The sequence below is a fragment of the Tasmannia lanceolata genome, unplaced genomic scaffold, assembly GCF_043159265.1.
Source record: "Tasmannia lanceolata isolate RefF3 unplaced genomic scaffold, GAP_Taslan_0.1 ptg000007l, whole genome shotgun sequence".
Lineage (NCBI taxonomy): Eukaryota > Viridiplantae > Streptophyta > Magnoliopsida > Canellales > Winteraceae > Tasmannia > Tasmannia lanceolata.
In genome coordinates this window covers 11,702,406-11,724,565 of record NW_027518684.1, presented here as the reverse complement: position 1 = coordinate 11,724,565, position 22,160 = coordinate 11,702,406, and the positions used below count along the sequence as shown (strand labels likewise).

Here is a 22,160-nt window from a genome sequence, read left to right as displayed (position 1 = left end):
TTGGGGTCGGCTAATGAATCCTTTAGAAAATTGTCCTGATGAAGGTGAAAGAATCTACCTGGCTCAAAATGACTATCCCAGAATAATCCTCCAATACCCTCTCGTTTTGGATTGCCTTTATAGCTTCCGTCGAAGTTGAACTTCACCCAACCTGGAAGGTGAGGATGCCACCTTGGATATTATAATAGTCGCACCTTTTCCGTGGATTACCGTCCTTCAATTTCTTAGGATATCACCCGAACCATATCAAGAGAGATTCTTTCCACTTCTTCCTCATAATATGAAGTTGATTTTGATTTTAGTTATAATCCTCCCAAGCCGCCGCCTTTTATATTTGAAAATGTGATTATTCCTTTTTCAATATCAAATCGTGACATAGGGTACCAACCTGCAAAGAATTTGCCTAGGCCTACCGAAAGCTCCATTACTCCAATGCAAGATGATGGACTTGATCGATTTTTTGGAAAACCTACAAAAGTCCGAAGCATTTTATCATAGATTTCTAAACCTAATGAGCAAAAGCACAATGCACCATTAAGTGATCCAACGATCCTCTTCTCGCAAAGTATGCACCAAATAGCGAGATGGATCTTACTTCTCTTAAGCGGATCACAACTACTGGTTTTCTTACCCCACCGTCCAAGCAAAAGCCGCTACCCGTGAAAGAACCATTGATCGCTGTATACATGTGAAATGGGTGTCGGATCTGTCATCACTCATCAAACTGTGGAAAAAATAATGAACAGAAAACGAGCCTTGTAAATCGGGGGTCCATATTCTCTTGTCTGAACACAAAGGGGAATAATAAGAGGGCCCTAAGAGGCCAAGGATCGACAAAAGACTAACATTTTCACTATCTTTAAGGTTTCTCCTAAGCCCAATTACCATATCCAACCCTCCATCCCCCCTCCTTCCCCTACAGTCGCACACTCTAGACCCTCTGTTGGTCGTTGGAACTCATATTTATTAATTCACTTAGGGGCTGTTTGGATACACAGATTTTAGAATCCGGGACTTCTTCAAAATTGTAGCTAAGAGACAAGAGAAGAAGCGGACCAGCCGTCGTTTTTGACTTCTCACCCTTCTTTCCATCAGCAAGAGAGTAGCAGATCCTCCCATATTTCCAGGTTTTAGAAATCTAAGGATGCAGGAGAGATTTTTAAAACCTGAATTTCTCACTTAAAATCCAAGAAACGCTGCCAGGACAGCGGCAGCAGCTTGATCATGAACCCTCTTTTACACTGTTTTCAAACTAGAAACCTGGATTTTAAAATCTGTGTATCCAAACGGCCCCTTATTGCTTTTCCATTATTCTTAGCAATTTAAGTCCATCGACAGTATTTCTTCCGAGACTAATGTTCCTTTGAGTTCTGTTGCTTAAGAATTGAACCAGACAGTCCAACTAATGAATTAATATTTGAGTTATTGAGTTGAGACAGGCTAATAGAATGGGTACTAACATCTTTTATCTATTATTTGGATTGTTATCTAGTTCTATACCTTTGCTTACATCTTCAAAAGCTTGTTTGAAACTCATTTTCCAGTAGTACATGCAAGGTTTTAAATTTTGGTTTCGGACTAAATTTTGGGTTTCGGACTAAATTTTGGACCTTGCTGAAACTGAAATTTCAGCGGCCGAAATTTGGTGACAAGTCTTCAAATGTCATTTTTTTGGGCCGAAATTTTGGCCGAAATTACAGAAATTTCGACCGAAATTACAGAAATTTCGACCGAAATTATGTAAAACAATAAAAAATATTATTTTTTCAAAATTTTAGCCGAAATTTCCTAAATTTCGGCCGAAATTTTGCACATGTTGGAAGTTTCAGTTTCGGTACGTTTCGGTTTCAGTCTCAACCGAAATCCAAAATTTCGGATTTCGGCCGAAATTTGAAATCATGAGTACATGTACACTTAGGGCCCGTTTGGATGCCGAGAAGATTTTGATTTTGATTTCTCACATTTGCAGCCCTTCTTGTGTTGTGATTTGGACACGGATCAAATCCTTTGATTTCCAAATCAGCGATTGACAGTGAAAAAAATCAGATTTCCAAATATGTTATGGAAATAAGTAATTGGAAATCCACAGATCTGGCAGTTTCCTTCACCCTCTTTGCTCCTCAACCTTTCCCCTCCACTAGGAAGTACCCCCTTCCCTCTCTGTCTCCCTCAACATGAGCTGCCGGATCTATTCATTTTGTGTTCAAAACTCAAATCCAAATCCAAATACAAAATGTATCCCAACGGGCCCTTACATCTCCACATCACATTCGCATTCTCATGCTTGTACTGTTAGTGCACTGTCAATTATCTTCAGTAATATATATATTTTTAGCTTTGATCCTATTGTTTGAATTATTGCATAGTCCTTTTGCAGCCAGTTACATATTATGGTTTGATGTTCTTTCTTGCAGAGTATATGCCTGGAGGGAGTCTGTATGATTTTTTGCATAAGAATCACAATGTTCTGGGGCTACCTTTATTGCTGAAATTTGCAATTGATGTGTGCAAGGGAATGGAGTACCTGCACAATAACAACATAATTCACAGGGATTTGAAGACTGCCAACCTACTCATGGACACTCAAAACGTATGTTTCATTTTGTGAAATTGATGTTTTACATTGTGCGAGGAAGTTTTCTCGTGTAGAGAACGGAAAACACACATGATGTACAAAACTTTCACCCTTTGAGGAGTTCCATTGTTGTACTTTTGTGGGTGCGTTTCTCCAGTCATTAAGACTGTTCATCTCTGATTCTCTCTGAGGAACAACTTTGGTAATTCAACACGAAAACACTGGAATTGTGTGGCCTGTCTCATCTCTCTCATTCCTATCATCATCCTTGTTTATTTTCGTTAACATCTTTAAATGATATCAAGCGTGGTTGACTACAGATATGTTAGAGCAAGATTATTTCCAGATCTGATCTTTCCTTCTCACATTAAAGCTACGAAAGATTAATCCCAGATCTGATCTCTCCATCTTCACCTTTCTTTTTCTCATACTCGAAAACACTAATCCAAGTCTCTCCCAAACCCCAATTCCCGTTTCTTCTTTTCGTTCTCCTATTTGAAGACCCTAGTCCCCATCTCAACCCATTTGAAATCCCAAAACACATCTATTCAACCACCTAAAACACTTTCATCCCATTCCCAATCACTCCTAACATTTATTATTTTTTATAATGGTTCTCTCCTAACATTTATATCATCCCAAATGTTTGTTCCCATCCCTTCGCACATTTATCCAACATCAAAATCAATTCCAAATCCTAAACCATATTCCGCTCGGACACCCATTTCTTTCGTACTCCTATTCAAATCCATATATTGCCCTCTCCACTTCCATGAACATTCCTCAGATATCAACAATCCCATTCCACCTCTTTGCCTCAAAAAAAGAAGAAGAAGAAGAAGAAGTTCCGACCCCTTTGTTCATCATAGAAACACAAAATCCAATACCCCCCTTTTCTTTTTTTTGAAAATTGACAAATATATTCATACCGGCAAATTTAGGGACCAGAAGTCCCACCAGATTTACATAGTATGAATTGTCCAGGAGCATTCTCCTTGGCCCAAAGGAAACCCATTACCCCTTACATTACCCAATAGCCTTAATTGTATCGAATCCAACAAAAAATGCCATATTGTGGGGGCCCACCCAGTCAAGATCGTGACCTGCCACGTCACACAGCTTCCCCACCACATTCCGAATTCGATTTTCAAACTATCGTGCGCCCTCACCGTGCACGATAGCCAACCATCCAACAACATCGTTGGATCTCCGGTGACCTCCATCCCGTACCACCACCAATCACCGCGGGCACCACCTCCATCCCCTCCACAAAAATCATCTCCACCTGGGGAGTCTTGGCAACCATCATCAAGAATCCGCCAACCTCCATTGCCACCGGTCACCATGCCCGTCCTCATACCACTACCCACGTGATTACGATGACCACAACCTTCTACTAGCTTCATTTCTCAATACCCCCCTTTTCAAACCACCCCATCCTCTCATACTAGCTTCATTTTTCCAAAATCGTCTTCTTTTTTCAATCTCGCATTTTCTTTTCTCTTTGTGAGTCATTTCCCTACCTTTTCTCCTCCATTGCATAGTCATTGATTCTGATTGTTTATCTGCTCAGGGCTTGTTGCAAATGTTTTTATATAAAAGATTTTTGTACTCGCCTAACAATTGCTTACATATTTAGCTAAACCACGAAGGGCCACAACTGGGACAAAGCAACTTGACTAGCCTAGAAAAATTGGTGAATTAATTGGTATTGCATTTTTAGGATAAATGTCCGCAGTCTCAGTTTGATGTTGATAATGGCCTTATCTCTTTGTTAATTTAGAAGTTGCTACAAAGTTGACAAATTTATTTTATAGTTATAAATTTCATTGTTTCTCTAGGTTGTAAAGGTTGCAGATTTTGGTGTTGCCCGGTTCCAAAATCAAGAGGGTGCTATGACAGCAGAGACTGGAACATACAGATGGATGGCACCTGAGGTTTTACTCTCTTTCGTTTTCATATTTAATTTCATTTTTTGTGCATATTATACTATAATGTTAGACCTTATGTATATCTAGAAAATGAAATTGGAAAAAATTGATACTATCCCAAATTTCTGAGCAGCACGTATGACTCAGGTGTGCAGAGGTTTGCTGCTTTTTAGGGATTTGACCGTTGTTATTTGGTATACGATGAGTAAGATTGGATTCTTTACGGGGTGTCTATTAAGTCTTGGATTGATTAGTATGATGGGAGAAGTGAGACCCTGTTTCTGTATTAAGTATTTGCTAGTTGAAAACTTCTACTCACAGCAACTATTGTTTAAACCTTTTCTTTTCTTCTCTTTCTCTAAACTTATTTCATTTTTGTTATTTGGCTTCTGAATTCCCCTAAAGTACTAATATCGTATTTTTAAATTATTATAATGCCACGATGCATTTTCAATTCATTTTTGACTCTTCATTTTGGAAGGTTATAAATCATCAACCATATGATCAGAAAGCAGATGTATTCAGTTTTGCCATAGTGCTGTGGGAGCTAGCTACGGGAAAGGTACACGCTAGACATCCTAGCTTAAACTTACAGATATGTGGTCAACTAAATGTCAAAATAAGTGAACTGTATGTCAAACATTAATGATATCATTCAAAAAATGTCAAAAAGATTAATGATTTAACCATGATTTCGGTATTGCAGATCCCATATGATAACATGACACCTTTACAAGCTGCATTAGGAGTAAGAGAGGTTTGTGATCTCATCAAATGAATTGCATTGTTTAACATAGTGTGTATAATGCTATCACATCATAAAATGGCTTTTCCACCCCTAACTGGCAGCATCTCAGGATCCCAATGTTTATATTGGAAAGTCAATGGGTTCTTTGCACCAATTTGATTGACACCTGGCAGCATAATTTGATTTACCATGCAAAATCTATTATACTTTGAATACCTACGCAAAAGAGTGTTCATCTTGTAGGGGCTGCGGCCGATGCTCCCTGAAAATGTACACCCTAGATTGGTAGACTTGATGCAGAGATGTTGGGATGCAGTTCCTAATATACGGCCTTCTTTCACAGAGATAATAGTTGAACTTGAAGATCTCCTTCAGGGAGTTGAGGTATGATCCCTTTCTCAAATTACCATTCAAAAAGAAGATTACCATAAAAGGAAGATTACCATTCAGAAAAAAAAAAAAACCCTTTCTCAAATTTTACATTATATAGCAGTCTACTCAATGCACCTTCTTTTTTGCCTTCACTGTTTTGGGCAGGCTAGTTCAGAGGCTGATAACACGTAGGTCATGACACCGACTTGGGGCGTTGCATTTGAAAATATCAAGGCAGTTTCTTTAGGATATCCAAATTGAGGCATTTTGTTTTCAGATTTCTTGAGTGGGCTTTTTTACAAAGTTATAGAGGTTATAGAGTAAGGTGAGGAAAATCCCCGAGGGGAGGAGGGTATTGCTTTCTTGTTACCCAAAAGGTAGAATGAATGTGAAAAATGTATCTGTATCAACTGGTGGTTGTATTGGCATACGCCCAGCACTAACATTATTCTGATAATCTGTGAGAATTCCATATTTTTAATGTGATAGTTTTTCCACAGAAATACAAAATCCATACAGCAATTGCACCTAAATTACCCTTTGCTTCTTAGACTAGCAATTGTAAAATGACTACTCAGTTTGTATAGCATGAAATGAATGAAACACACTCATTATTTAAAGGGCCCTTTATCTGTAGAGTGCTTGTTGCCACTAGAAGGAACTTAAACTATAATGATACAATCATCCTGCAGAATGCACTGCAGGTTTGTAATGCTGGATTCAGAAGTGGCGATTTGCAACGACGGATTGTGAAGCCAATAGCAGAACTAGAAGAAAAAAGATGTCCACTTTGTCGTCCAAAGAAGGTGGAAAATGAAAAAAAATAAATTAGAGAGGAACCGAAAACTTATAAAATGTGAAAAAAAATTCTCCTCATCTCATGTTTGCTGGAAAACTGGGAACATGAGAACATGATGAGGCAGAAAGAAAATGATGGCAGATAGATAGTGAGAGAGGATGTGCGGTTCATCGCCCATAATCTATTATATAATATAAAAGATTATAGGGCAGTGATAAATCGACTCCCCATGTGTCTATCTCTCTCCTCTCTCTCTCTCTCTAACCCAGAGGAGAGAGAAAGAGACATGGGGAGTCGATTTATCACTCCCCAAGATTATATTATATAATGGGATTTACTAGGCAATTTGCGGAAAGCCAACTTTTGCAAGAGAGAACAGCCACCTCAGATGAATTAAGATAATAAGACAAAATCTGCTAGAAAGCGAGCATATGTGGCTGTTCTCTCATGCAAAAGCTAGAGGTAAACTGGCTTTCCACGAGGGGATTTGCTAGCGTCCAACGCAAGTCCCTTTTAAAAAACAAAAAAGCAATTGTGTCCGGAAAGTATTCTAGAAATATTAAAAGTTCGTAACTTTACTTTATCTATCATTGCTCCTTTAACAATTACAAGGGCTAAAAGATCCTTTGTACCACGGAGTAAAAAAATAGAATGAGAAGGATAATATTATAAGAGGGAATAAACTCATGGGCGCCCGCACTCCTCACTTTATTAAAAGTACGCTATGACCCGCACCATAGGATGATCTAGACCGTCCATTAGATGCGCCACAGCCTAAATAGATTGTGCCCCAAAAATAATTTCTATAGGCTGATCCTAACCCTCCGATCTGTAGTGGGTTAGGATCAAACAGTCCCTCTACAGATCGGAGGGCTAGGATCAACCCATGGAAATGATTTTTGGCGCACAATCTATTTAGGCCGTGGCCCATCTAATGGAAGGTTTGGATCATCCTATGGCTTTTAATAAACTGAGGATTGCTATCATCAAAATACAGTAGTGCTGATAATATCTCCTTATCATTATTCATGTGTGATATTAGATACTAGAGACTTCAGACTTGTATTCAAGACTTCAATTATTCTGATTCATTCTTAAGAAAAACATGCAGAAAATATCAGGTTTCTATAATGTGCTGTTTACTTTGATTTATAATATTTCTAAAATTAAGAGCCAATAGAGAGATCCGATCTCGAAATTTTGGGCCAAGATACGAAAATATATGTAATCGGTTTGTTTGAGTTGTAGAGAGTAATCTAGGATTACATCCGGTCAAGTTGTAGTCAAAGTAGGAAACTAATTAAGGATAAGGGCGAATTTGAAGGGAAACTGTTGTGAAAACTTCTATATATAGCCCATAATACGTGTTTATGATCATGAAAACTATTACCACAGAGCTTCCAAACTCTTCCCTTTGAACCTTTTCAATGTCCTTTTCCTACCATTCAACTTCCCCTTTTTCTCTTTCCCTCCATCCAATATGAGACGTTTAAAAGCTTCTGGGTTTGAGAGTTGCAGTTTCCCTGTCTTCTTATTAGATGGTGAGCGCGAGATGGACATTGGGTATGTAGACGTTCATCCTTCCTTTGGTTTCAAGGAATTGAAGGAGCTCCTGAGCCAAAAGATCAGAATCTCTCCGACCCAGATCACCATCTATAGAATCTATTGGAAGAAATTCTTGTCCCCGGCCGAACATAAGAGGATTCCGATCAAAGAGAATGCCAACTTCACCACAATTGTTAGTGACAAGGATTGTGCCTTCCTGGTTGTATTGAAGCAGAAAAGAAAGCCTCCTCAGGATAAGAAGATCCTCCCCAGTGCTCTAGCCGACAATCCGCCGGAGCCCGATTTCGACTGGATTTACAATCTGAACGACTTTGATTGGGAGCCTTGTATAGCTCCAATACTGCGATATTTGGAGTGGAAGACTAATATCGCTCAAGCCTCCTTTTGATTTTCCGGTTTCATTAGTTTGTGAATAAGAAAATAGTGAGTGAGTGATGATTTTAGATTTACACTCACTTAATTTACTCTCATCATTAGATATTAGTGCGTTATAGGAGGAGGTAGATTATATTCACACTTACTTACAATCTATATTATATTCACCTTATGTATCTGGTTTTGAGTTGGAATTGAAAGGCAAGAAACTTCAGATTTACTAGGGATTTTTGCTGATTAGTCTCTCCTAGCAAAATAAATGCTAGAAAGTCCTTAAGAATTGGGTAATATTCAAAGAGTCATTAAAAATTTCTAAACTAACAAAACTACCCTAACCTCTCAATCGATTTAATTTCTTTCTCCCAAATCCCAATATATTTCTCAAAACTCTCTTCTCCATTTTCAGTAAAAATATAAATTTTTTTTTACAAGATATTAATGATCCAAATTAAAGATGAGAAATTTTAGTCCAAAAATACAATGGGGCCCACATTGTTTGCGTGATATAAACCATTCATTTGTTGGCCCCAACGTAGATAGGGCGTGCCCATAAAATCTTCTCCTACGATCCTAATACGCTAATCCGTGGAGGTTTCTATATTGTGCAGTTCATTTTATGGGCGTCTGATTTGTGGGGGTATAGAATGGAAAGCACAATATAGAAACCTCCACGGATCAGCGTATTAGGATCATCCTATGGAGAAGATTTTAGGGTAAGTTGTAACTTTTTAAACATTAGGGTATAGAGGGGGCCTACCTTATACAAATTGAAGCCACAGGGGGTCTACTTGTAACTTTTTCACATTAGGGTAAGTTGAATATGTCAGAAACCACATGGGGTTTAAGTGTATTTTTCCCTAGTTTATAAATTTAGCAACTACAAAGGTTAAAAGATCCTTCGTATGGTATGACGTGGAGTTTAAAAAAATTTGTATATAAGGAAGGGATAATATTATAATAATCATGTAACATGTTAGAGTCTTATTTAAGATCATATAGACTTATAGAGATCTGACTTCAATTAATCAGATTCATTCTTAAAATAATTAACAGTTCTACTTTCAAGAAAAACATACCATATTCATCAAACCAAACAGAGAATATGACTGGTTCCAATCTATAGAGTTTTCTATACTGTGCAGTTTGCATTAAACATTTACATATTGGAGGGTTAGGGTCACCTTATGGAGAAATGTTTGGGTTGAAGCCATATCTAAATCAAGGCCTATCAAATGAAAAGGTTTGGAATACCCAATAGTGTGTGCCTCACATTCCTTTTATCGATGCAGGATCCCATATAAAAACTCAAATCCTAATTGGATTTTGGATTTGGAAGGGCTCCCTTCAGTTTAGACTTCCTCATTGCAAACAATACAAAATAAAAATAAAAATCCCATTTGTGTGAGGAAGTCACGTCAGATGGAATTATGGTACGTTTCCATGTTGCTTCTCTCCCTAAAATCTCTATAAGAGTATGAGGGTTTGGAATTATTACCCTAAAATCTCTCTAAAACGTACGAGGGATGGAAATTATTACCCTAAAATCTCTCTAAAAAGTATGAGGGTTTGGAATTATTATCCTAAAATCTCTGGGTTTGAAATTATGAGGAGTAGAATTGGAGGTCCGGTCTAGTTTTAGTCGAACTAGGAATGTAGTTTAAGATACGAGTTTGCATTGAATTACGAGTTGGGGAAAGTGGCGAATTTATAGGGTGGAAATCTTCTAAAAACTTCTATATTTAGCCTACTTGTAAAACGTTTTATCTCGATCATCTTAATTTCAAAACACTATCAAACCATATTTTATAGAATCTCCTAATCTCTTTTGACTTCTTCTTCTCCTTCTCCTAATCTCCCAATTAGTGTATTATTATATAGAATCACCCATATTTTATATGGTGTGTGGCCATAGAGTCTAGTATTTTTCAAAAAGTACGGTATGACCCACTTCATTGGATGATCCAAACCGTCCATTTATTGGGCCAAAAATGTAAATAGTTTGTGCCCCAAAATCATTTCTATAGGATGATCCTAACCCTCTATCACTGCGCATTATGGAAACAACTACAGATCGTAGGGTTAGGATCATCCTATGGAAATGATTTTTGGGGCACAACTTCTTTACATTTTTGGCCCAACAAATGAACAGTTGGATAACCCTATGGAGTAGGGGTACTGTACTTTTCAAAAATTATTGGACAATACACCACCACACACCATACAAATTATAAAGGGAAATGATATATCCGCCCCTTTTGATCACCAGGAACACCCTTGTCAACGCATTAATGATGACTAAAGAGGGGTGTTGTACTTTTGAGAAGAATTCAATGCCCCTTATTGTCACAAACACTGATGGGGGTGTTCCCGGTGATCAAAAGGGACGGATATATCACTTCCCATTATGAAAGCTCTAAAATCACCTTATCGTAATTAGAGGAATCAATAAGAGAATACTACTAATATTCGCACTACCATGTTTAAATAAGGTAATCAAAAGGGACGGATATATCACTTCCCATTATAAAAGCTCTAAAATCACCTTATCGTAATTAGAGGAATCAATAAGAGAATGCTACTAATATTCGCACTACCATGTTTAAATAAGGGAAATGTAATCAACACTACTGTATTTTGATGATGACACTCCTCACTTAATTAAAAGTACAATATGGCCGGCACCATAAGATGATCCAAACCGTCCATTAGACGGGCCTCAGATTATTTCCATATGTTGATCCTAACCCTCCGATCTATAGATGGTTAGGATCAACCCTCTAAAGGATCAACCCTCTAACATTCAGTCCCTCTACAGATCGGAGGGTTAGGATCAACATATGAAATGATTTTTGGGGCACAAGGATCAACCCTCTAAAGGATCAACCCTCTAACATTCAGTCCCTCTGCAGATCTGAGGGTTAGGATCAACATATGGAAATAATTTTTGGGCACAACCTATTTAGGCTGTGGCCCATCTAATGGACGGTTGGATCATCCTATTGTGCGGGCCATACCATAATTTTAATGAAGTGAGGAGTGCAATCATCAGAATACAGTAGTACTACTGCTGATAACATTTCCCAATAATGGGGCAAACTAACAGATGTTTAAATAAGGGAGCGGGATTTGCTAAGGTCCATCGCAGAAGGCTTTTCGCGGCTGGTCACGTCAGACCAGCCACCTCATATCCGCCCTTTTTTTTTCTTTTTTTCTTTTTACGTCCAATCACGTCAAGGGGAGCGAATGCGTACTGTAGGGGGAGTGAAAATGTCATTGCCTCCTTTTTTACCCATTATCAAAACATGGTAGTGAGAATATCAGTGGAGGGATTTGGAGATTGTGGGTGTTAAATTTTGAAATTGAAGATTTTCTATTATTCTTGGATGCATTACGCTCTGTAGGATTATCCTACGGAAATGATTTTTGGGGCACAAACTATTTACATTTTTGGCACAACAAATGGATAGTTTGGATCACATTATAGAGTAGGAGTACTGTAAACTCAACTCAACTCAACTAAGCCTTTGTCCCAAACTACTTGGGTCGGCTAATGAATCGTTTAGAAAATTTTCATGAAGAAGGTGAAAGGATCTACCTGGCTCAAATTGACTAATACACTAGCTGGGTTCGCCTACATAGATCATTTTCTTTCATTCTATCTATCTAAGGTCATGCTCTCTGTTATGTTCCTAGCCCTCAAGTCTTTCATCACTGTTTCTACCCAAGTTGTTGTCGGTCTACCCCCACCTCTATTCATTCCATCAATTTAGCACGAGTCACTTCTTCTCACTAGAGCATCCAAAGGCCTATGTTGGATATGCCCAAACCATCTTAAGCAGTGATCTCTCATCTTCTCCTCAATTGGTGCCACCCCCAACCTTTTACGGATGTCTTCATTTTTAATTCAATATAACCTTGTGTGACCACACATCCATCTAAGTATTCGCGACTCCATTACACTCATCTTATGCACATGCTGATTCTTGGTAGCCCAACATTCTGAGCTGTACAGTATGGCTGGCCTCACAGCTGTCATATAAAACCCCCCCTTCAACTTGGAGTAGGTACTCTTTGAAAATTATTGGACTATACACGCCCACACACCATAAAAATATGGAAAAAATACAGATACACCCCCTCAACTATGGCCAAATTCCACTTTTAACCCCGTGGTATCAAAGGTACCAAAGACACCCCCTTAGTTTTCAATAATGCTTGTTATGTGACAAGGTGGACGGGAACTGAAAAAGTTGAGGGGGTGTATCTGTATTTTCCCCTTAAAATAATAAAAGGTCTAAAATCATCTTATCATAATTAGAATAATCAATAAGAGTAACGGCGCAGTATCTGAGCTCAAGCTCATAAATTCTATCTGAGGTAGAGTTTTTATATAGGCCATCTCCCATGTTGTTTGACTCATCCAAGCCATTCATTTCATAGAAGCTGGCATAGATTGGTTGTTCCTAAGAAACCATCTCCATAGGATCCTTCCTAACCGTTCGATCTGTAGAAGCACAAAATGGACCATTTTGTAGACGCCCATTTTAAACTTCCACAAATCAACGCTTAGCATGATCCTATGAAGATAGATAATCTCTTAGGTACACCCTATCTATGTTAGCTCCTATAGAATCAATATCTAACATAACCCAAACAACATAGGCAGCCATCCTAATTGAAAACTCTACCACAGAAATTCTATTCCATTTACTAATAAGAGAATGCTACTAATATTCGCACTACTAGGGGTGGCCAACCGGTTCGGTTCTCAGTCCTTGATTACTTTTTTTTTTCGGTTCCCGGTTCCATGAACCGTAAGAACCGAACCGAACCGTAGTACATAGTAGGACCGAACCGAACATAATTGGTTCGGTCCGGTCCGGTTCTAATGGCTAATTACTAATTACTAATTATAATTTATAAAAACTTTTAATTAAAGTTATAATATAAGTTACTTTCTTAGAAGTTAGAATAGTATTAACTATTACTTATTAATATTATAAGTAATTTATATTAATAAGTATATGTATAATAGAAATATAAAAAATATTATATATATATTCAAAAGTTCGGTTCTTCGGTTCCAAAACCGAACCAAGAACATTAGACCCGGAACCGAACCGAATAAGTTCGGTTCTTCATCAGTGGAACCGAACCGACCCAAAGTATTTTTAAACAGTTTGGTTCCGGTTCGGTTCTTCGGGTCTGGCCACCCCTACGCATTACCATGTTTAAACTTTAAACAATGGGGCAAACTAAGAGAAGTTTAAATAACGTTAGGGATATAATATATCCGCCCCTTTTTTACCCATTATCAAAACATGGTAGTGCGAATATCAGTAGGGTATGAGATATATGGGTATCGTCTTTCGTATTCTACCCAGCGCTGAAATTTCAGAGGGATTTGTAGATTGTGGGGAAGCTTCGTCCTTTCCTTCTTTATTAAGTCCGAGTTTCTGAAATCTGTTGGTTTGAATTCTTCGGTCTTTTCCTTGTCGATTGTTTCTGAATTCTGATAGATTTATAGAATCGATCCATCGATTGAAGAATTGTAGTTGAAAGAGAAGGAGAGATGAAGAGGGTTTTCGGTGGGAAGAAGGAGAAAGAACCTCCTCCTTCCATCAATGACGCTTCTGAAAGGGTAATTTTCTCTATTTCTTTTGCTTTTGTTTTGAATTTCTTTTCTCTCGTTTGTTGTTTTTTCTTTGCTTCTCGGAGATTCTTTTCTATTGAATTTATTGGAGCGTTTGATTCTTCTTTGTTTTTTCAGTTTAAGAATTTGACAAGTTTTTGTTCCCATTCATGAACTTCATGTTATTTTATGTTCCATGGGTTTGATTTTCCTTTACCTTCCCCTCCCCCCCCCCCCCCCCCCCCCCCCCCCCCCTTTTATTAAATTACATAAAATTCAGCAAAAACTTTCTTATTTCGTGGGTTGATATTGGGGTGCTTCAGGCACTTCGCAATCCCAATTTAGTGCAAGATATTGGCTCTTTTTTTTTTTTTCTATTAATCAAGTTGGAGCTCTAGGCCTTGGATCTATAGATTGATGATAAATGCTGAATGATAGCTTCTTTAAGTTGGAGCTCTAGGCCTTGGATCTATTCAGCATTTATCATTCAGCATTAGAGCCAACTTTAAAGCTTGTTTAAGTTGGAGCCAGCATTAGAGCATTTATCATTCAGCATTAGAGCCAACTTAAGTTGATTAATAAATACTGAATGATAGCCAACTTTGTTCCATTAGAGCCAAATAGCTCCAACTTTGTTCCATTAGAGCCAACTTTAAAGCTTTGAGTTCATGAAACAATCTAGTTCCTGAGTTTCCTTCGAACTACTTTGATTTCCACCAATTGCATACGAATGTTTTGTAGTCCTTATGACTTTAACATTTGCTCAAATCTAAAGGAAGCATGATGTCATAACTCGTCTTCCGACTTGAAGAGGATAGAGATGTGGTCCGAAATTTGACCCCAGTATAATTCTTCTCCCACTCTAAGGAGAAGAGAAATCTTTAAGTCTGCACAGAATCGGTTCAGCATCTCCACTCGACCATTGGACATTAAATGGTTTGGATTTCTTGGGAAATGATGTAATTTTATAGTTTTTGTTTTCTTCGTATTGCAATCCTCATTGGGACTTTATACATCAAAAGCTTGGGAATCTAGTTCAATTAAGTTTTGGAGATCTACATCCAATCATAATTTCTTCTTACCTGTTTATTTTTGTCAATTTAGCTTCTTTTGATTTCCTCTTTGTGTGGCGTGTGTTGTTGATCTCCTCACGATAGTCTGTAGAATGCATTACCAAGCACATACCGTTGCGGATACAATTAGTTTTTTTACCTAATGTCGGATACATATTTATTACTCATAGTGGATTTGATCTATTTGTTGGTGGCCTCCCTATCTACTCTTTCAACCTAGGTGGCTCGAACATCTTACGAAACTAGGTTCATCTTTGCCCAAAAGACACACAAGTGATCTTTCCCATCACATGTGAAGAACTCATGCCTCATCCTAACTTGTGACGTGAAGTTGTCCACGTTGCAAGAATTGTTGAGAGATATCACTATTTGGTAGCAAATGAAGAATTGCTTAACATCACTATTGTCTGGTAAATGAATTCATCTCCGCCCTTCAAGGACTTTGATGGTCATGGAAAACGGTAGAGGAAAAAGCTCCAAACCCCTTTAACTGGACATCAAGGCTAAAGATATGGTTTACTTTCTTCCTCACACATAATGCACCGATTAGCTTGTTGATGCCTTTCATTGTTGAGATGGTTGAAAGTGAGGATCTTATTTGATGTAGTACAACCTCACATTGAGCTTGATGATATGGTGGATCAACATATGTGAAAGTTAGAGCATCCAAAGGTTGTTAAAACCTATGCAAGGAGAGCCAAACCCCCACGGGAAGGGGGGCTCGTCGTGACCCAGAAATGGGCATAGTTTTAAATTTCCATCATGAAACAATCAAAATGTTTCCGTTTCCATCCCCACCGAAACCCGAAACAACCGAAACACATAAGCCAAAATCGAAAGTGTAATAGTGTATACTATATTAGTATGTATTGTATAATTATATCTATATGAATTGCTTGCGAAATGTGGTGCATGTATTATGTATAAATATTTATATCAATTACGTGTGAAATTTGGTATGTACTAATTTATCAGACATGCTTGACAATGCATGTCAATAGGTGACTGTTTGATGTTTTTAAACCATTATGGATGATTGTGTATGCTTATATGATGGTTTTCTAAGTGAGTATTTCTGCTTATTCTCCCATTTCCTGAAGTTTCATCTTTAAATCCTGTCATTTGCATACGTTTCCATGAATTTATAGAATTTCCACCGAAATTTCCAATTGAAACTGAAATGTTTCCGTTTCCATGGTGACCGAAACCGAATTTTAAAACCTTGGTAATGGATCAACCACATTAACTAAAGAAGTGAGCGTAGTTGGGACGGTTCGCAAGACAAATTCTGACGTTGATGGAGCCTACTTCAATGCAGGACAATTTGGCATAGTTGGTTGAGTATAATTTTTTTTTAGTTTCACTTAAATCACTTGAGTGAATTAGGATACAAGAGGGTCCACTTCACTCCCATTATACTATTCACGTCAGTATTCATAGGGTTTTGTAGGGAGCTTGGTGGGGTTTTCTTGGAGTGGAAGACTCCAATTTTCAAAGATTTCTGCAGTAATTTTTTGTAGGATTTTGGGGGTTTGATCTAATAATCAACCTAGATTAGATCTATTTTTTCGTAAGATTTTCATCCTTTTAATTTGTTATCCATTGAAAGGCTAGTTGTGGTGATTTTCTGTAGGTATATTGTTGACAATTGTAATCAAGAGCTACGCATCGAATCTTGGATTTTATGTATATTATAAGTTGCGGCATAATTTGGTGGTAGAGCTTCAATCGTAAATTTGATCTACATAATTTGGTATCAGAGAGTCAATCGTAGATTTGTTCTACATAATTATCTAATGCAGATGTTTGACAAAACGCTTCCACTTTTGGTGGCATAGATAGAAAAGCTCCCGCACCTTAGCACAAGGGATGGACTACCCTTGACTAGCAATCCCATTCACACACTCAAATCCTTTTATTAATCTATTCATACTCAACACTTCTTGTGACTTACCCAACGAGTAACAACTCTATTGATTTTCTAGCTTCAATATTCATAAGATGTTTTCTCACGAGTCTCACACTAACAACCTTATTTCAAGGTATCAGAAAAATCCATAAACCTTTTTGGATAATCTAAAATTCAAAGAAGTCAAGGTATAGAAAGACAAAATTCAGATTATTTTGCACAAAAAAGATGCAAGGGTAGTCCAGTGAAAGAATAAAAGATTTCTAAAATTGGAAGATGTTTTTAAATTTATAGTAATGCTCCTTAATGCCAATGTGTCAATGGAACTAGAGTAGGATGAAAATGTTTAAGTCTGTCAAAAAAGTTCTTATATAGGTTTTGTTGATTTTCCTTCTTTATTTGCTTGTCCAAAAAAGTACTTTCGTATTTATTGGGAGGTTTTCCATGGCCCACTTTGTCTATTCTTATCCCTTCATAAGAAAATTAAGTATTCTAGATGGAGTGGGAATGTGGCGTCATAGTATGCATATTATAGTTGAAGCATCGTTAGACATGATTTAGATTCCCATTGTGACAGTTCTCATCCTCTACGTTTAATCATGCTTCACATAGAATTTCCCTATGAGATGGTTCTCGTTCTCCCATTGGGTATCTGTGATTGTGTGGAAGATGTAAGGATAGCTTCAAAATGTTTCAGAATATTATGGACTCCATTGTATTTATTTAAGAATTGTCGTGCTTCATGTTTGCAATTAAGATCGTTCTAATTCTGCCTTATGTTTCAAATCATGTTTTCATATTTATTTTTCTTTCTTACGGATGCATATTATTTTTCAGATTAACAAAAGAGGTGATACTGTGGATGAGAAGATCAAAAAGCTCGATGCTGAGCTTAGTAGTTATAAAGAACAAATTAAAAGGACACGACCTGGTCCTGCTCAAGAAGCTGTGAAAGCTCGGGCAATGAGGGTTCTCAAGCAAAAGCGAATGTAGGTGCAGTTTGCATGCTATCACTTCCACACGTAACTGTCTTTACGTATTTCATGATTATATCAGTCATATACTTCGAGAGATATATAGTTCTAAAGACACTCTTCAAATCACATAATTGAAATACATAGGCAGTTTTGAGCAAGGTTTCAAATTTCGCTTTTGGTTTCGGTTGCCAGAGAAACAGAGAAGTTTCATTTCGGTTGGAAATTTTGGCGAAAATCATGTAAAATACATATGGGAATATATGCAAATGATAGAATTTTAAGACGAAACTTCAGGAAATGCTTGGATAAGCACAAATATACACTTAGAAACCAACACATAAGCAAGACAATTAACTATATTAGGCCTCACAATATTGAACACCTAGTGACACGCGCTCGCACATATTTGATAATTCTCTTCATATCATATTTCATATGTAATTGATATAAATATTTATACATAATATATACACCACATTTCACTTGCAATTCATATAAATATAATTATGTAGAACATACTGATGTATACCACTATTGTACTTACAGTTTTGGTTTCAATATGTGTTTCAATTTCGGTACACGAAGCGGGGATGAAAACAAAAATGTTTTGATTGTTTCGTATTAGTTTTGTTGGAAATCTAAAACCATGTTTTGTGACAAAAGATTGTTAAGCTAGGCTGTTTTTGTCGAAGTCATGTTGGACATGGCTTGAACGTTGTAGAAAATAGAGATGTGACGCATTTAGCAGTTTTGGTACTCACAGAGAACAAGAATTAGTTTTTATTTATTTACTTATTTATTTTCAGGAGTGTTTTACTTATTTTCAAAAAGTTTTGGGGTTTCGTTTTTTTCCTGGGCTTTTGTTTTAGTTCTTGGGTTTTTTTTTTCAAGCATGGGGGTTTGTTTTAGTCGTTGGTTTTAACTTTTAAGTGACTTAGGATGATGGGGACAATCAACTTAAAGTTTGGGGACCATCCATTTAAGTCGACATCTTATAGCTTAATACTTAGTCACTTCTGACTCAATTAGGAATGTACGGACAATGGAAAGTATATGACGACACAAACAACAACACCACCATTAATTTTTTTTTTCTGTTTTGTTAATAATAAATCAGCAAAACGGGCGGCCCAGTGCACGAGGCTCCCGCCATTGCGGGGTCTGAGGAGGGCTAGATGTAAGCAGCCTTACCCCTGCTTTGCAGAGAGGCTGTTTGCGTGACTCGAACCCATGACTGCCAGGTCACAATGGAGCTACCTTACCGATTAATAATAAATCAGTAATTGTTTAAAATTTTTGAGATCCCATCATTTTTCTAGTTATTAATAGAACAAATTGCAATGTATACCCACTTCAACAAAAGATGCTGAAATTAGTACTCATACCAGATATTTCATGGATACTTTTGTTTTTCAAATTATCTGTCTAAGTGTCAAATATATAGCTGCACTCTTTCCAAATTAGCTATCATGTTTCTTGGTTGTTATGCTGTATATTTGCAATTTAAATTTAAGCATCTAAATCTAGTTTAGTTCTCTTATTGTAATTTATATATGTTTCGTGTCTTTTCTCATGGCTTTGGGATACCTGCATTTGTACCTCTGTCCTGAATTTCGAAAAATAATGTGGAGTCATATATCTGTTCCCATATCCATGTTTATATCCGTATCAGTATTTGTTTTCTACTGTAATCTTTCTTCTCGCAACCTGTTTGTTTTTATGTCTTTTGTGCAGGTATGAAGGACAACGTGATATGCTCTATAATCAAACATTTAACCTTGATCAGGTTTCTTTTGCAGCCGAGGGTATTAAAGATGCTCAACAGACAGTAAGTGTAATAGTTTCTCGGCAAAGTTGAAAAATATCTTAGATGCTTTTGCAAAGTTCTTTTACTTAATTTTTCTACCGTCTTTTCAGATGTCAGCGTTGAAATCTGCAAATAAGGAGTTAAAGGGGATGATGAAGACTGTTAAGATTCAAGACATAGATGTATGATCCCGAAACACTTTTCTCCTGGTTCATCTTTGTTTTCGATCTAAGCTTCTCATTTAATTTATGAATTTATGATAAGTTGATAGCACGTTGCTCATCACAGTGTTCTGAGTAATGGTTCCTTTGATTCCTGCTATGTGTAGAACATGCAAGACGAGATGATGGATCTGATGGACGTGAGTAACGAAATTCAAGAATCACTTGGTAGAAGCTACAGTGTACCCGATGACATTGATGAAGACGACCTTATGGGCGGTAATCTAACAACATATTCTCGTTTGGGAGTTATTTTCATATGTAACTTGCATCAGAACTAGTTTCATTTATGGGTTTATGATGGTCATGGTCAGGGCTCTTGGATTCTGTACATTTTGATTCACTCTCTTTGTTTCGCTTTCTCTTTTGATAACGTGATTTCAGAGCTTGATGCCTTGGAAGCTGACATGGGAACGGAGACTGAGCATGATAGCATGCCCTCATATCTTCAACCTGATCTGGAGGCTGAACTCAATTTGCCTTCAGCACCTTCAGGCAATGCAGCAATGCCACCTGGCAGATATAACGCACAGGTAGCATTCATCATCTGCATTACCTCTGTTAATTGCTAAAAATTCACACAGGCGACTCTGATTTGTTTAAAAAATAGAGTTACAAAACAAACAGGTTCTAAATGCAATTATTGAGCCCAATTATCGGTTTTGGACAAAATCAATTCTCAAAATCCAAAACTAACAGGGCCTTAGAGGGCTGCAAATCATCAAAATGAGGGTTGCAGTTATTGGGTTCATTTCAGCATTTGAATAACTCGTGCATTATGATGACACACAAGGATTTTTACTGTAAAATGAAATTGTTTGTTTTGTTTTTTCCTCTGTATTTTCATGTAATTTTCTTGTGTAACAGGCTGAAGATGAACTGGGTTTACCTGCCGTGCCTCAAGCATCAATTCGTGGTTAAGAGGGAGGGGATGTATTGTATGTAAAATTCTTGGTTTATATTGGTCTCTAATATCGAAGAAACCAGTTTATTGGAAATATGGTTGGTAATTTCTCATTAGAATGGAGCCTCATTTGAGTGTGCTTGTAGCTTGCTATTAGGTTAAAATGATAATTAACACTAAACAGAAGCTGATGCTGTGACAGTTTGTCTTGCTTATGGTCATTAAATAGTTACAGTAGAGACTGGATTTTCTTTATGCAGGTCTTATAGATGGACATATTCTTTCTCAAGTTATGGCCCTGTTCCTTTAAAAGATTTGACTCCATTAATCGGTTTGGGGCTCACAATCGGTTGTCACAATCTCAAACGAAGTTTCCCTTATTTTTTAAACGATTAATTAAAACAATACCTGCAACCCATGGCTTTTTGCACATTCTTGCCACAAACGATACCAGTGAATATCTGATTCAGTTGACTTCTTCAATTTCACATTCGAGCCTTGTTTGGATTGCAAGAAAAACATTTCTGAAGGAAACAAAATTTTTTGGAATTTTTTTCTTATCACAATTTAGAGGGAAATGATATGATTATAATTAATTTAGAAGAATATATTATCATAAATTTAAGGTCCTAATATGTAAAAATTGAATATTGCTGGCTCTAGCTATCTTTTTTTCAAGTGTAAAAATGTATGACCTTTTAGAAGTATTTTTCCTTTTCAGACTTTTTTCATAAAATTCCTGCAATCCAAACAGTGCATCGATTCAAACTCTTGTCTGCAGATAATTTTCTCAATTTTGGTTTTTGTATTGAAATTCTAGTCTGCAGTTCATATAGGCTTAGAAATTTGCAATCCAATTATCTTTTCTATTCTTGAATTTTGGAATTAGATCTTGAGGTCGATCTAGATCCAAAATTTAGATTTAAATTATGGAAAGTTTATTTAATTTCAAGGTTCCAAAACTAGGGGTGGCAAAATTGGCCGAACCGAATCGGAACCGAGCCTAAACCGAACCGAAAATTCGGTTTCGGTTTGGTTAAACCAAACCGATTCAAATTTCGGTTTGGTTCGTTTGGGGATCAAACCGAACCGAAACCGAATATTTCCAATTATTATGAGTAAGGGGTGGCAAAATTGGCAGAACCTAACCGAAACCGAACCGAAAATTCAGTTTTGGTTCGGTTTTGGTTTGGTAAAACCAAACCGATTCAAATTTCGGTTCGGTTCGGTTTGGGGGTCGAACCGAACCGAAACTGAACCATTGCCACCCC

General features: G+C 37.2%; 2 protein-coding genes across 3 annotated transcripts in view; both read left to right on the top strand.

The window, feature by feature from the left end:
* LOC143881903 (serine/threonine-protein kinase STY46-like) overlaps positions 1-6,159 on the top strand; it is a 35,073-nt gene extending 28,914 nt beyond the window's left edge. For both annotated transcript variants that reach the window (XM_077385243.1, XM_077385242.1), the window contains 6 exons: positions 2,415-2,590; positions 4,417-4,512; positions 4,988-5,068; positions 5,213-5,263; positions 5,498-5,638; positions 5,792-6,159. In XM_077385243.1, coding sequence (XP_077241358.1) covers positions 2,415-2,590; positions 4,417-4,512; positions 4,988-5,068; positions 5,213-5,263; positions 5,498-5,638; positions 5,792-5,818 — 572 coding nt within the window. In that variant the 3' untranslated portion in view covers positions 5,819-6,159. The remainder of the gene's footprint in view (positions 1-2,414; positions 2,591-4,416; positions 4,513-4,987; positions 5,069-5,212; positions 5,264-5,497; positions 5,639-5,791) is intronic.
* A 7,572-nt stretch (positions 6,160-13,731) lies between these two features.
* Positions 13,732-21,144, top strand: LOC143880972 (vacuolar protein sorting-associated protein 60.1-like). The gene is made up of 7 exons (XM_077383945.1): positions 13,732-14,007; positions 17,818-17,969; positions 19,692-19,785; positions 19,875-19,946; positions 20,093-20,204; positions 20,370-20,518; positions 20,853-21,144. Exons 1-7 carry the CDS (start codon positions 13,939-13,941, stop codon positions 20,904-20,906), a joined length of 702 nt encoding a protein of 233 aa, XP_077240060.1. The 5' UTR covers positions 13,732-13,938; the 3' UTR covers positions 20,907-21,144.
* Positions 21,145-22,160: the final 1,016 nt, after the last annotated feature.

What these genes read in the sequence shown, in the direction of transcription:
- LOC143880972 (XM_077383945.1), top strand. Translation starts at nt 13,939, where the DNA reads ATGAAGAGGGTTTTCGGTGGGAAGAAGGAGAAAGAACCTCCTCCTTCC. An exon ending in TGAAGACGACCTTATGGGCG is followed by an intron (nt 20,205 to 20,369) that starts GTAATCTAACAA and finishes ACGTGATTTCAG; the next exon opens with AGCTTGATGCCTTGGAAGCT. An exon ending in CTGGCAGATATAACGCACAG is followed by an intron (nt 20,519 to 20,852) that starts GTAGCATTCATC and finishes CTTGTGTAACAG; the next exon opens with GCTGAAGATGAACTGGGTTT.